Source organism: Salmo salar, chromosome 06 (assembly GCF_965601325.2).
Source record: "Salmo salar chromosome 06, fSalSal1, whole genome shotgun sequence".
Lineage (NCBI taxonomy): Eukaryota > Metazoa > Chordata > Actinopteri > Salmoniformes > Salmonidae > Salmo > Salmo salar.
In genome coordinates, this window is record NC_138296.1 from 67,323,324 (window position 1) to 67,337,796 (window position 14,473).

At 44.1% G+C, this 14,473-nt stretch overlaps 1 protein-coding gene across 1 annotated transcript; it reads left to right on the top strand.

Moving 5' to 3' along the window:
- Positions 1 to 981: 981 nt before the first annotated feature.
- Positions 982 to 14,470, top strand: LOC106607816 (clusterin-like). Its single transcript, XM_014205188.3, has 9 exons — positions 982 to 1,134; positions 4,719 to 4,849; positions 4,965 to 5,113; positions 5,271 to 5,441; positions 5,642 to 6,089; positions 6,181 to 6,312; positions 13,475 to 13,701; positions 13,789 to 13,964; positions 14,103 to 14,470. Exons 2-9 carry the CDS (start codon positions 4,759 to 4,761, stop codon positions 14,113 to 14,115), a joined length of 1,407 nt encoding a protein of 468 aa, XP_014060663.1. The 5' UTR covers positions 982 to 1,134; positions 4,719 to 4,758; the 3' UTR covers positions 14,116 to 14,470.
- Positions 14,471 to 14,473: the final 3 nt, after the last annotated feature.

Below are 14,473 nucleotides of genomic sequence, written 5' to 3' on the forward strand. Positions count from 1 at the left end.
AGTTTGTTTATATATGATCTCATTTATATCCTTCAAACTGGTGTGTCAAGTTCGTACCCACATTCAAAATCAAAATCTGTCTTTGCATGAGAATAACACAAATATGAGAGAATTAATATAAAACTGGACCAACTGAGGTCTTGTTGCTAGGACGCTCCAGCTGTAATGTCCTGCACAAATGAACTTTCACCTTTCCTCTTATTTGAAACCACAAATCAGCCCCTAAAGACTGCTGACACAGTGCCAAGGTATGAGTGTGTGCACACAGTAAATATCACCCAAGCAGACATTCAACATTAGGGCCCAGAACTTGTTATTCTCTGTGTGTTTTAGGTGGAGTGTAGTCAGGAATCTAGCTTTTCCATTTCCTCCTTTTATCTAGTTTTATTTCTGAATGAGTTTATGTAATGATCTTGCGTCACAGGAAAAAATAAAGTATACTCCTAACTGGAGACATCTGGCCACTGGCCTGGCTGTAGAGCTCAGCTTGGCAACAGGATGATGAGAGCATAAAGTAAGAGGTTTACATTTGCAGGGCTCATTAAAGAACCCTTTTATAACCTGTTGGATTCAGCAGCAACACATCATCAACATTCCTGTACCTGTGCTTGGTCATGAATTTGTGTGAAGCTGGAGCCTGGGACAGTTGTGTTTGAGCCAAGTGTGGAGTTTAGGGATATGTTTTGAATTAGAGCTACAAGGTGTTACCATTATAACTTGAATTTGACTCCTTTTGGATGATCCATGTGTGTGCTTGTAATGATGCGTAGATGCACTGAGTCATGGAGATGTGTGATAATATAAGGATCGATCATCTTGAAAGCCCCTTCCTCCATGTGCCCAGACCATGTTCACTGACCCACAAAAATGACACAATCCTCCCTCTAGTTACATTGTCTCCCAGGAGCCAGAGAGTAGCCAGAGGGAGCTTAGTGACACACGGTGCGACAGTGCCCACTCCTGGCTGCTCCAGGAACTGAGCTGTGACTGGGAATTACACAACTTCTGGAAAAGTCCAAAGCCACAGGGCGTGAGTCACAGTGTCAACATCACCGCTAGGTTCTGTATAAATACCTAGCGGAAGACAGCCTCACTGCAATTCATCCGCTCTGAAGAGGCAAGATCAACAGGGAGGTGAGTGGTCCTCTTCTGCCTGGCAGCCCGGCTGGCTGGGAGGAAAATGCATATTGTGTGTCTTCAGGGTATCAGCCCTGTGCACAGCTGCCTTCTGCTACGCTAGACAGAACTGCAGTAGGAGTATCCTTGAAATGCTTGATTTGTCTTTAGAATTGTACCTGGGGGTGATGCTACTATTTTTTTGCCATGTTGTTTATTATGATAAATATTGTTTCTATTTGATTCTGCAGAAATTCTGCACAGTGATGATACTGTTATTCCTCATTCTTACTCATGGGTGACCTCTGTTCAAAACTGCTGCTGCCTCTGCCTGTGAATGACCCAGATATGTACTGCGTATATCGCAACATTTTAAGGCTGCAAGCTTTATCCAATGCATTTGCTATAAAGACTACACAATTGGATAATTCAATTCAACATCCTCAAAGGCACAAAGTCTCTCTGAGTTAGAGTGCTGTTATTGTGTTGATATTGTAGCTGCACAGGGCATGTTTGAGTGAGATGGACAGAGCAGAGAGCAATTAAGTCTGGACACTGCAGTTCTCAAGCCCCATTTTTTCCCCCTTGTAGGAGTATATTAGAATGTGAAAATCCCTTCTAATACAGAGCTCTGTCCATCTGCTTGATTGAGCAGAAATGTGGGTTCTACTTCTGGGTTCTATTAATGGTGTTCTACTTTTTCCTGCAAGTCATACAAGTGCTATTGGACCTTATTTATGAGTAAGACATTGTTTGAACTTGTAATTGACTTCTTTTTCTCCCATTATTATTTTCCCTTATATCCACCCAGACCTGTAAAATATGTAAGGCTAGTCCTGTGTCTGAAAATGTCAGCATTATGACGGTATCTTGCCATTTCCCTTAATGGCAAGATATTTCCTTCAATGGTGACATTTCAACTGAATATCTGGTACCACAATTGGAAGGATGTGTAATGGTTTCCAAATCTAAACATTGGGCTTTATTTTTTTCCCAACAATTCAGTGTTTTCTGGGAAGTTGCACAGTGAGCGTGTTGAATACACAAGGGATTATAGGGCTTCCTGGAATAATCACAGAGATTAGTGGAGAAGAATTTGTGTTTGTTTCGGTTCTATTCCAACAGGGATATCTATCAGATAAACGCCCACTAGGGGTGGATTCAATCTCTAGCGCCGAAGATCAGCGTTGTAGCGTGATTTAAATTTATAGGCAATGTTTCTGTGTTTGAGGAGACTGCATTCACAGTAAACGCTGCATATGTTGACTCAATCGAAAATGACCTTTACATTTCAACCGCGCTACAACGCTGCTCTTCGGCGCTAAGGGTTGAATCCAGCCCCTAATCTCCGCATTGTATCTGTGTCACAGGGCTTATCTTGAGCCTAATGTCAATACTTATATCAAATTTAAAAAGTATACAATAGGAGAAATGTCTATGATGTAATGCAGTATAATCCCACTTTATCGTTTGGAACAAATCAGCAAATGTCAGCATTAAAGGAAAAGGTTTCAAATGATGCTGTGTCACAGTATTGTCTTTGTTATATAGGCAACATTACCCTCTAGTGGGTAATATCAACATCACAACAACACCAAGGTCAGACGTGGACTATACAGGTATTCCCAAACTGGGGTAATACAGGTATTCTCAAACGCGCAATTCCGTCGGTGGTACGCCAAATAAAAATGTGATTCACATCTATTTTACACATTTTGAAACAGTCTATTTATATTTTCCAACGGGGCTATACATTTGGGTGTTTTTTTTCTCGCCTGAGTAGCCTCCTTTCACTTCCAAAAATAAAATGAAACCATCTAGTGTTCAGCGAAATAACAACACAATGTCAAATACAGGTAGCCTAGTCAAATAATTAACATCCAATCACATTAACCGTTACTCTCTCGGGGGAATTCCACTAACGGTCCGTATGTAGCCAAACGTAGCTGCTGCTCATTCCGTTTACTCGAAAAAGGATACATGGTTAAAGAAAAGTAAGGCCCGCGTCCATAGAGACACATACCAGCTCTACTGGTAACGTTAGCACCTGTCGACGACACAAGTTGTTCTGTTCCACGAGCACATCCAATGCTAGCATCAGTAATTCTACATTTGTTGTTAGCCCAGCTAGCATGGACACTGACAGTTGTGAATCCGATGCAGCCGAAAAGCTACTGCCCCCTTACCCGGGAAAGCACCGAACAACAGACAGGGACGTTGGACCATCGAAGAGGCGCAAATATGATGAGAAATATATTGATTTGGGGTTCACTTATATTGGGAGTAGTGCCTTTCCTCAGCCACAGTGTGTTATATGTGCAAAAGTACTATCTCACAACTCGATGAAACCTTCACTCTTGCGCAGACATTTAGAAACAAAACATGCCAATTTGAAAAATAAGCCATGGGAGTTTTTTGAGCAAGAATTAAGACGACTTTCGAGTAGTAAGACATGTATAAAAGCAACAGATACCATTCAAATGAGCTAGAAGAGTCATATGGTGAGCCCCATACTATTGTGGAGGACTTAATTCTCCCTGCTGCCGCGGATATGGCTGGGACAAAGCTGGAGGAAAAGGCCAAAAAAACGATACAGACAATGCCTTTATCAAACAACACTGTTTCACGACGCATCAGTGACATGGCAGGAGATGTTTTGAAACAATTACTGCTTCGCATACAATCCAGTGAATTCTATGGATTACAGCTGGATGAGTCAATACACATGGCGGGCCTGGCACAGCTCCTGTTATATGTCCATTACGTTTATGGGGGGTCAATTAAGGAAGACATCCTCTTCCGCAAACCACTGGAAACCAGGCCAACAGGAGAGGATATTTTTCAAGTACTGGCCAGCTTTGTGATATCAAATGGACTTTGGTGGTCAAGATGTGTTGGTATCTGTACTGACGGCGTAAAAGCCATGATAGGGAGACATAGTGGACTGGTAACGCGGGTGCAAGCAGTTGGTCCCGACGCCACTTGGGTACACTGCAGCATCCACCGAGAGGCTCTTGCTGCCAAGGGAATGCCTGACAACTTGAAAGACGTTTTGGACACTACAGTGAAAATGGTTAACTTTGTTAAAGCAAGGCCCCTGAACTCTTGCGCATTTTCTGCACTATGCAATGGTATGGGCAGCGACCATGTAACACTTTTACAACATACAAGACATGGACATGGACGTGGGCTGGTTATCAAGGGGCAAAGTATTGACACGTTTTTGTTTTTTTTTAATTAAGAGACGAGCTTCAAGTTTTCTTTACTGACCATAATTGACACTCATTCTTATGTTTAATAAATGTATCGTATAGTGTGTGTGTGGCAGGCTTACAATGATGGCAAAAAAACAACATTTGAGAGTGCGCTGACCCTGGTGCTAGAGGGGGTACACAGCTGAAGGTTAAATGTTTGAAGGGGTACGAGACTATAAAAAGTTTGGGAACCACTGGACTATGAGGTCATTTTGTAGTGCTTTTCATAAGAGGCGTTATGATTACATCCGAAATACCCTAAGCCCCAAGTAGCTACCATAGACGTTTTCCCCCATAAATGTTTTAAATCTCGGTTTTGCCAGATATTGTATCATGTCTGTTTTTCAGGTGTGTACTGCATCAGTCGCTTGGTATCTAAGAAACAGTAATGATGAGAGTCTTTGGGTCACTAGTGGGCCTTGCTTTGCTTCTGGTATCTACTGAGTGTCTGCTGCCTCCATCCAAGGAGGATCTAAGCCGTAAGCCATCATATAACTAAATATCTTCAAATTGTTCAGAATAGCGGTATACTGTATAATGCTGGATATTTTTAAGTCGCTGTGGAGATTTATTTTGAGCGATTGTTCTCTGCAGAGATTTCTCTCCTGGGGGTGAAGTACCTGGACAAGCAGATAGAGAATGCCATCAGTGGGGTGAAGGAGATGAAGACAGTGATGGAGAGGTCTGGAGATGATCACAATAAGTTCCTGAGTGCCCTGGAGAAAACTAAACAGCAAAAAGAGGTGCAGTGCATTTGAGCAACGCACTGTACCATGAGCTTTCATCACTGTTTTGGACAAAAATAAGTTAAAGATCACACTACATTTTGTGTTCAATTCATCAGCTATAGTCACCTAGTTCTTTTTAACCACTGACTCAGTTGCTGTGTTTGTTTCCCAGGATGCTCTGAAGGCAGCTCAGGAGATGGAGACTAAACTGAGTGAGGAGCAGGAGGTGTGCAACGGCACCATGCAGTCTCTGTGGGAGGAGTGCAAGCCCTGTCTGAAGAACACCTGTATCAAATACTACTCCAGGACCTGCAGCAGTGGCGCCGGACTGATCGGCAGACAGGTACCGCCTCAACTACACAGAACTATCATCAATCAATCTCCACATTGGTTTGCAATTGTAGTTCAAATATGTTGTGTGAGCTAGACGTACACAGAGACATGCAGGACAGCTGATCAATGTGTTTAAGCTATTGTTATACAATCCTTCCAAATAAAATAGGTTACTGTTGGTCTAGCTGCTTTCTCCTGTTTCTCTCTCAGCTGGAGGAGGTTCTGAACAGGACCTCTCCAATCTCCATCTGGATCAACGGGGAGAACATGGATGTTCTGGAGAGGGAGGACCAGGAGCAGAGCCAGAGGTTCCAGAACCTGGAGGAGCGTTACTCCGACGTGGCCGATGGGGTGGACAGTATCTTCATGGACAGCTTGAGGGTGTTTGACCACATGCGTTCCCTCAACCCTCCCATGTTCTCCAGCCCCTTCCACATGCCCAGTATCTGGGGTCAGAGTGAGAGGGCCAATGAGAGAGCAGAGATGGCAGAGGCGGGCGAGGTGCGCTCCCGTATGGTCAGGTCCGCTTTGCAGGACCCAGACTTCCATGGGTTCCACAACATGTTCTCTCCTATGATGGACATGGCCCGGAATATCTTCAGCTCCATGGGGCCTGTCATGGACGCAGACGCTAACTTTGACATCAACCCCTCAGAGGGTATACCTCAGTCCTAATTAGACAACTGTTATTATACAATAACATGGTGTTAACGTTTACATAAATGATCTTGGGCTTCTTTTTTCCACAGAGGGGAGTGTGAATGAGGATGTTGTTGTGACAAAGCCTTCCGGTATGACCTGCAGAGAGATACGTCGCAATTCTGCTGGCTGCATTAAACTGCGAGGAGAGTGTGAAAAATGCGTAGCGATCCAGGATATTGGTAAAGCTCATCAGATTTGTTGGTATTTTCTCTTTCGCACAATTCTGCAACATTCATATAACCCAGGTGATTCATAACTCAGAGGTCAGAACAGGTCTGAACAAAAACATGTAAAATTATCATTGGCACATCATAGGGAGTAGCATTCATCATGCAACAAGCACTGGCTTGTACACCTACACTTTCAAGTGTCTACGATACCACAAAGTCATGCCTTGGCTGAGTCAGGTATTTTTTTAATTTAACCTTCATTTAGCTAGGCAAGTCAGTTAAGAACCAATTCTTATTTACAATGACGGCCTACCAAAAGGCAAAAGGCCTCCTGCGAGGACAGGGATGGGATTAAAAATAAAAATATAGGACAAACACACATCATGACAGTAGAGACACCACAACACTACATAAAGAGAGACCTAAGACAACAACATAGCATGGCAGCAACACATGACAACACAGCATGGAAGAAACAACACATGAAAACACAGCATGGTAGCAACACAAAACGTGTTGATGACGTTGTATTGATTGTGACGACTGCTGTTCATCTAATTATTAACTGTTTATAATTACGTGATTCAATTAATCAGGTAATCATTAACTCAGTGACCTGGGGCACCATGGGAAAAGTTTGTTTTTATTGAGTTTCCGTTTCCCAAATTAACTCAAAGAATATCAGAATATAGATTTTACAGCAGTCGCTAATTAATTAATTTCCTCTACAGTCTCATCCTGAACGTCGCATAATTCGTAAATCTGCACAAACCCGAGTCTCACTAAATGATTCCGTACGACACCAATTGAGTTTATAATGTATTTACTAACATGCTAAAGGATAACATAAGATACACATACACAAACACACAGTCTAGCCTATTGATTAAAAATGTGTACAATGAAACAGGTTCCCATTTCACATGTTACACAAAATGGGGATTTTAGAAAGAGAGAGAAAGAGAGTGCACGAGAGAAAAGCACACTTGGATACATTTGTAAACTATGCTTAGTTTAGCCCTAACACCTTGCCCCGAACTGCTGCTCTTATGGGTCAGAATATAATAATCTCTTCTCTGATGGCGGCACTTATTTCGTTACTGGGTGTAAGTCTCTGATTGTCCACACGATGTCAGTGTCCTTTCTCTTAGTTGTCTGTTTCCTTGCCCTCGTTCTGAAAAAGGGTCTTCTCTTCTCTTCTCTTACTATTTCCCCCCTCTGGTGGGTGTGAGAGATATCTCTGTAGGACTGTGTTCTATGGTAACCTGACCCGAACAGGACAGTCATGACACATGGTACAAACGTTATTGGGCACAGACAACAGCACAAAGGCAAGAAGGTAGAGACAACAATACACATGTGAAGCAGCCACAACTGTCAGTAAGAGTGTCCATGATTGAGTCTTTGAATGAAGAGATGGAGATAAAACTGTCCAGTTTGAGTGGTTTTTGCAGCTCGTTCCAGTTACGAACTGAAAAGAGAAGTGACCCAGGGATGTGTGTGCTTTGGGGACCTTCAACAGAATATGACTGGCAGAACAGGTGTTGTATGTGGAGGATGAGGGTATCTCAGATAGGGGAGAATGAGGCCTATAAATAAGCATCAACCAATGGGTCTTGCGATGGGTATACAGAGATTACCAGTTTACGGAAGAGTATAGAGTGCGGTGATGTGTCCTATGAGGAGCATTGGTGGCAAATCTGATGGCCGAATGGTAAAGGACATCTAGCCGCTCGAGAGCACCCTTACCTGCCGATCTATAAATTAGGTCTTCGTAATCTAGCATGGGTAGGATGGTAATCTGAATCAGGGTTAGTTTGGCAGCTGGAGTGATAGAGGAAACCAAGTCTAGATTTAACCTTAGCCTGCAGCTTTGATATTTTCTGAGCGAAGGACAGTGTACCGTCTAGCCATACTCCCAAGTACTTGTATGAGGTGACTAAGTCTACTTCTAAAGCCTCAGAGGTAGTAATCAAACCGGTGGAGAGAGGGGCATTCTTCTTACCAAACCACATTATTTTTGTTTTGGAGCTGTTCAGCACAAGTTTAAGGGCAGAGAAAGCTTGTTGGACACTAAGAAGTCTTTGTTGTAGAGCGTTTAACAATCAGAGTATGACTGTATCATCTGCATATAAATGGATGAGAGAGCTTACTGCCGAGCTATGTTGTTAATGTAAATTGAGAAGAGTGTGGGGCCTAGGATCGAGCCCTTGGTGACAAGCAGTGGCTGAGACAGTAGATGTTCTGACTTTATACACTGCACTCTCTGAGAGAGGTAGTTAGCAAACCAGGCCAAAGACCTCTCAGAAACACCAATACTCCTTAGCTGGCCCACAAGTATGGAATGGTCTACCGTATCAAAAGCTTTGGACAAGTCAAAATAATAGCAACACAACATTGCTTAGAATCAAGGGCAATGGTGACATAATTTAGGACCTTTAAGGTTGCAGTGACACATCCATATCCAGGGTGGAAACCAGATTGCATGTCAGAGAGAATACTATAAACATCAAAAAAGCCAGTCAGTTGATTATTGACAACTTTTTTCCAACACTTGAACGCAGAACGAGGGGGAGCTCAGTATTGTTGTTTTTAAAAGTTTGTTGTTTTGAAAGTGTATTAGTAGCTAGCTACCTTTTTTAGTTTGGATCCCGCAACGCAGTTGGCATCAGTTGCTGGGACTGCTAGTCTCTGTCCAGTGATCCTGCCGACCAAGGACTGGTCTGAGGAGCTATTTGGCATAGCAGCTAGCCTATTCATATGAAATGGCGCCGACAGAAAGGGCTGCCGTGCTTCTAGCTTCTAGGAAACTTCGCAGTATTTTGTTTTTTTATGTATTATTTGTTACATTATTAACCCAGAAAATGTTTTGTGTTATTACATACAGCCGGGAAGAACTATTGGATATCAGTGGCGGTAACTTACCAGCACTACCAGCATTACGACCAGGAATACGACTTTCCCGAACCGGATCCTTTGTTCGCACCCCCCAGGGCAATTGGACTGATTCCAGAGGCCGACCCAAAACATTGCCGGCGGAGGAGAGGTACTCGGAGTGGTCTTCTAGTCCGACTTAGTAGGCGCGCACAGCACCCACCGCTTCGGAGTATATTACTCGCTAATGTTCGGTCTCTGGATGATAATATTGACGAGCTCAGGGCGAGGGTTTCTTTCCAGACAGACATCAGGGATTGTAACATACTCTGTTTCAAGGAAACATAGCTCTCTCGGGATATACAGTCTGAGTCGGTCCAGCCAGTTGGGTTTTCAGTTCATCGCACAGACAGGAATAAATATCTCTCTGGGAAGAAGAAGGGCGGGGTTGTATGTTTCATGATCAATGACTCATGGTGTGATTGTGATAACATACAGGAACTCAAGTCCTTTTGTTCCCCCGACCTAGAATACCTCACAATCAAATGCAGACCATATTATCTCCCAAGGTAATTATTTTCGGTTATAGTCACAGCCGTGTATATACCCCCTCAAGCCGATACCACGACAGCCCTCAAAGAACTTCACTGGACTTTATGCAAACTGGAAAAAACATCCAAGGCTGCATTTATTGTATCTGGGGATTTTAACAAAGCAAATTTGAGAAAAAGGCTGCCGAAGTTCTATCGACACATCGACTGTAGTACTCGCACTACTAAAACACTCGACCACTGCTACTCCAACTTCCGGGGATGACCACAAGGCCCTCCCCCGCCCTCCTTTCGGCAAATCTGACCACACCTTCAGTTTGCTCCTCCCTTCCTATAGGCAGAAACTCAAACAGGAAGTAGCCGTGCTAAGGACTGTTCAATGCTGGTCAATCGGAATCCACGCTTCAAGATTGTTTTGATCAGGCGGACTGGAATATGTTCGGGGTAGCTTCCGAGAATAATATTGATGAATATACTGATACAGTGACTGAGTTTATCAGGAAGTGTATAGGAGATGTTGTACCCACTGTGACTATTAAAACCTACCCTAACTAGAAACCGTGAATAGATGTCAGCATTCACGCAAAACTGAAGCATGAACCACAGCATTTAACCATGGCAAGGTGACTAGGAATATGGCAGAATACAAACAATGTAGCTATTCCCTCTGCAAGCCAATCAAACAGGCAAAACGTAAGTATAGAGACAAAGTGGAGTTGCAATTCAACGGCTCAGATACGAGAAGTATGTGGCAGGGTCTACAGACAATCACGGACTACAAAAGGAAAACTAGCCATGTTGAGGACACCAATGTCTTGCTTCTGGCCAAGCTAACCACCTTCTTCGCCCGCTTTGAGGATAACACAGTGCCACTGACGCGGCCTGCTACCAAAGACTGTGAGCTCTCTTTCTCCGTGGCCAATGTGAGTAAGACATTTAAGCGTGTTAACCCTCGCAAGGCTGCCGGCCCAGACGGTATCTCCAGCCGCGTCCTCAGTGCATGTGCAGACCAGCTGGCTGGTGTGTTTACGGACATTTTCAATCTCTCCCTATGCCAGTCTGCTGTCCCCACATGCTTCAAGATGGCCACCATTGTTCCTGTACCCAAGAAAGCAAAGGTCACTGAACTAAATGACTATCACCCCGTAGCACTCACTTCTGTCATCATTAAGTGCTTTGAGAGACTAGTCAAGGATCATATCACCTTTACCTTACCTGTCACCCTAGACCCTCTTCAATTTGCTTACTACCCCAACAGATCCAGAGACGATGCAATCGCCATCGCCCTGCACACTGCTCTATCCCATCTGGACAAGAGGAATACCTAAGTAAGAATGCTGTTCATTGACTATAGCTCAGCATTCAACACCATAGTACCCTCCAAGCACATCATTAAGCTCATGGCCCTGGGTCTGAACCCCGCCCTGTGCAACTTGGTCCTTGACTTCCTGATGGGCCGCCCCCAGGTGGTGAAGGTAGGAAACAACACCTCCACTTCACTGATCCTCAACACTGGGGCCCCACAAGGGTGCATGCTCAGCCCCCTCCTGTACTTCCTGTTCACCCATGACTGTGTGGCCAAGCACGCCTATAACTCAGTTATCAAGTTAGCAGACGACACAACTGTAGTAGGCTTGATTACCAACAATGACGTGACAGCATACAGGGAGGAGGTGAGGGTTCTGGAAGTGTGGTGCCAGGAAAATAAATTCGTACTCAACGTCAACAAAACCAAGGAGATGAATCGTGGACTTCTGGAAACAGCAGAGGGAGCACCCCTCAATACACATTGACGGGACCGCAGTGGAGAAGGTGGAAATCTTCAAGTTCCTCGGCGTACACATCACTGACAAACTGAAATAGTCTACCCACACAGACAGTGTGGTGAAGAAGGCACAACAGCGCCTCTTCAACCTCAGGAGGCTGAAGAAATTTGGCTTGGCACCTAAAACCCTCACAAACTTTTACAGATGCACAATTGAGAGCATCCTGTCGGGCTGTATCACCGCCAGGAACAGTAACTGCACCGCCCGCAATCGCAGGGCTCTCCAGAGTGTGGTACAGTCTGCCCAACGCATCACCAGGGGCAAGCTACCTGCCCTCCAGGACACCTACAACACCTAATGTCACAGGAAGGCCAAAAAAATAATCAAGGACAACAACCACCCGAACCACTGCCCGTTCACACCGCTATCACCCAGAAGGCAAGGTCAGTACAGGTTCATCAAAGCTGGGACTGAGAGACTGAAAAACAGCTTCTATCTCAAGGCCATCAGACTGTTAAATAGCTGAAATATATCATTCTCTCTACTATTATTCTGACATTTCACATTCTTAAAATAAAGTGGTGATCCTAACTGGCCTAAAACAGGGAATTTTTACTCGGATTAAATGTCAGGAATTGTGAAAAACTGAGTTTAAATGTATTTGGCTAAGGTGTATGTAAACTTCCGACTTCAACTGTAGTTAAGCTGCAGCTGGCTCAGAACAGAGCGGCATGTCTTGCTCTTCATTGTAATCAGAGGGCTGATATAAATACTATGCATGCCAGTCTCTCTTGGCTAAGAGTTGAGGAAAGACTGACTGCATCACTTCTTTTTTATAAGAAACATTAATGTGTTGAAAATCCCAAATTGTTTGCATAGTCAATTTACACACAGCTCTGACACACACACTTACCCCACCAGAAACGCCACCAGCGGTCTTTTCACAGTCCCCAAATTCAAGAAACCGTACAGTATTATATAGAGCCATTATTGCATGGATCTCCGTTCCATCTCTTATTGCTCAAATAAACAGCAAACCTGGTTTTAAAAAACAGATAAAGCAACACCTCACGGCACGCCTTTCCCCTATTTGACCTAGATAGTTTGTGTGCATGTATTGACATGTAGGGTACGTGTGCCTATCAATGTAGTTCTGTCCTTGCGCTGTTCTGTCTATTCATGTTCTGTATTATGTCATGTTTCATATTTTGTGTGGACCGCAGGAAGAGTAGCTGCTGCTTTTGCAACAGCTAATGGGGATCCTCATAAAACACCAAAAATACTTCTGATGAACAGGGAAAAATAGAAATTGGCCTATAAAAGTTAGGATCAGCTTGATCGCCGCCTTTAAATAAAGGACGCACCGTGGCTGCCTTCCAAGCAACGGGAACCTCCCCAAAGAGGAGACAGGTTAAAAAGGTCAGAGATAGGCTTGACGATAATAGGGGCTGGAACCTTAAAGAAGAAAGGATCTAAACCATCTGACTCTGTTTTTTTGGGGTCAAGTTTAAGGAGCTCCTTTAGCACCTTAGACTCAGCGACAGCCTGCAAGGAGAAACTTTGCAGCGGGGCAGGGGAAAAAGAGGAGCATCGGGTCTAGTCGCATTAGAAGGGGTGGGAGATGAGGAAATGTTGTACAGGCAATGAGGCATGGCTGAGTCAAATAGGAATCCTGACTTATTGAAGTGGTGATTAAAGAGCTCAGCCATGGGCTCCTTGTCAGTAACAACCACATCAACATTAAGGGACATTGGCAGCTATGAGGAGGGTTTATTCTTCAGGTCTTTAACAGTTTTCCAGACCTTCTTGGGGTTAGACCCACAGAAAGAGAACTGCTCCTTAAACTAACTTTGGCCTTCCGAATAGGTATAACAAGTTGCTATTACATCACACCAAAAGTTGCTGACATAGGGCTAAAGGGACACCAGTGACCTGTTGACTAGAGTTGTGTATTACATGAAATGCGGTTCTCTCCTCCAGACTGCTCAGGGAAGAAGCCTCTGGCTGGTCCTCTGAAGAAGGACCTGGAGCAGGCCCTGGCCATGGCAGAGAAGTTCACTCAGGAGTACAGCAAGCAGCTGAGGAAGTTTGAGGAGCAGATGTCCAACACCTCCAGCCTGCTGGACCTTTTCAGCAAGCAGTTTGGCTGGGTGTCTGCCCTGGCCAACAACACCAACAACAAGGATGGAATCTTCAAGATCGAAACGGTGAGACTCCATAGTCTGCAATGCGTTGTATCCCATTTCTTTGTAACATGGTCTTATGAATAGACTTACGTCTTGAATTCCTCCAAGGTCATGTCCAAGGACACAGAGGACCCTGAGAAGCCAGGGGACACCAATGTGTCTGTCCAGTTGTTTGACAACCCTGCCATGACCTTCAGTGTGCCTGGAGACATCCCCTGGAATGACCCCAAGTTCTCTGAGGTGGTGGCACAGCAGGCCCTAGACCTCTACAAACAGACCACTGTGTGAGTGCTTCTGTGTCATTGGACCAATAATAATCGTACTAATCACACCAGGCTTCATAGCAAGTACATTTTAAAGTGAGATAGGAGACAAATGTCCTGAAGTGGGTTTAGATTTTTAATTGACCTTTTCCTTTCCAGAGTGGTGAAGTAGAAATCGGAGGACACCCCACCGTGCACGACTACACAAAGCAGAATGTTCAGGATGACTTCACACGGTCAACTAGAAATAGAAGTGAAACCTATCATCATCATCATCATCGAGCATATTATTACAAGTAATTGTATATTCTGTGTAACTAGAGCTCGTCCTGCTGTAAGAACCAAACAATAAATAAACACACCAAGTCCTGTTGTCTTGAGAAAGAATATAGTACTGCTGTTGCCCTTGAGTAAAACCTGCTCACGGCTTTTCACTTCATGTTAATTGCTACTGTTCCTTTTGTAGTTTTGTGCTCTTCTGCACAGCAACGTGCAATATAAATAAATGAGACCTGACAAAAACACCACCA

Coding starts and splice junctions, on each gene's coding strand:
- LOC106607816 (XM_014205188.3), top strand. CDS start 4,759: ATGATGAGAGTCTTTGGGTCACTAGTGGGCCTTGCTTTGCTTCTGGTA. Junction 6,090..6,180: donor TGACATCAACCCCTCAGAGG/GTATACCTCAGT, acceptor TTTTTTCCACAG/AGGGGAGTGTGAATGAGGAT. Junction 6,313..13,474: donor CGTAGCGATCCAGGATATTG/GTAAAGCTCATC, acceptor TCTCTCCTCCAG/ACTGCTCAGGGAAGAAGCCT.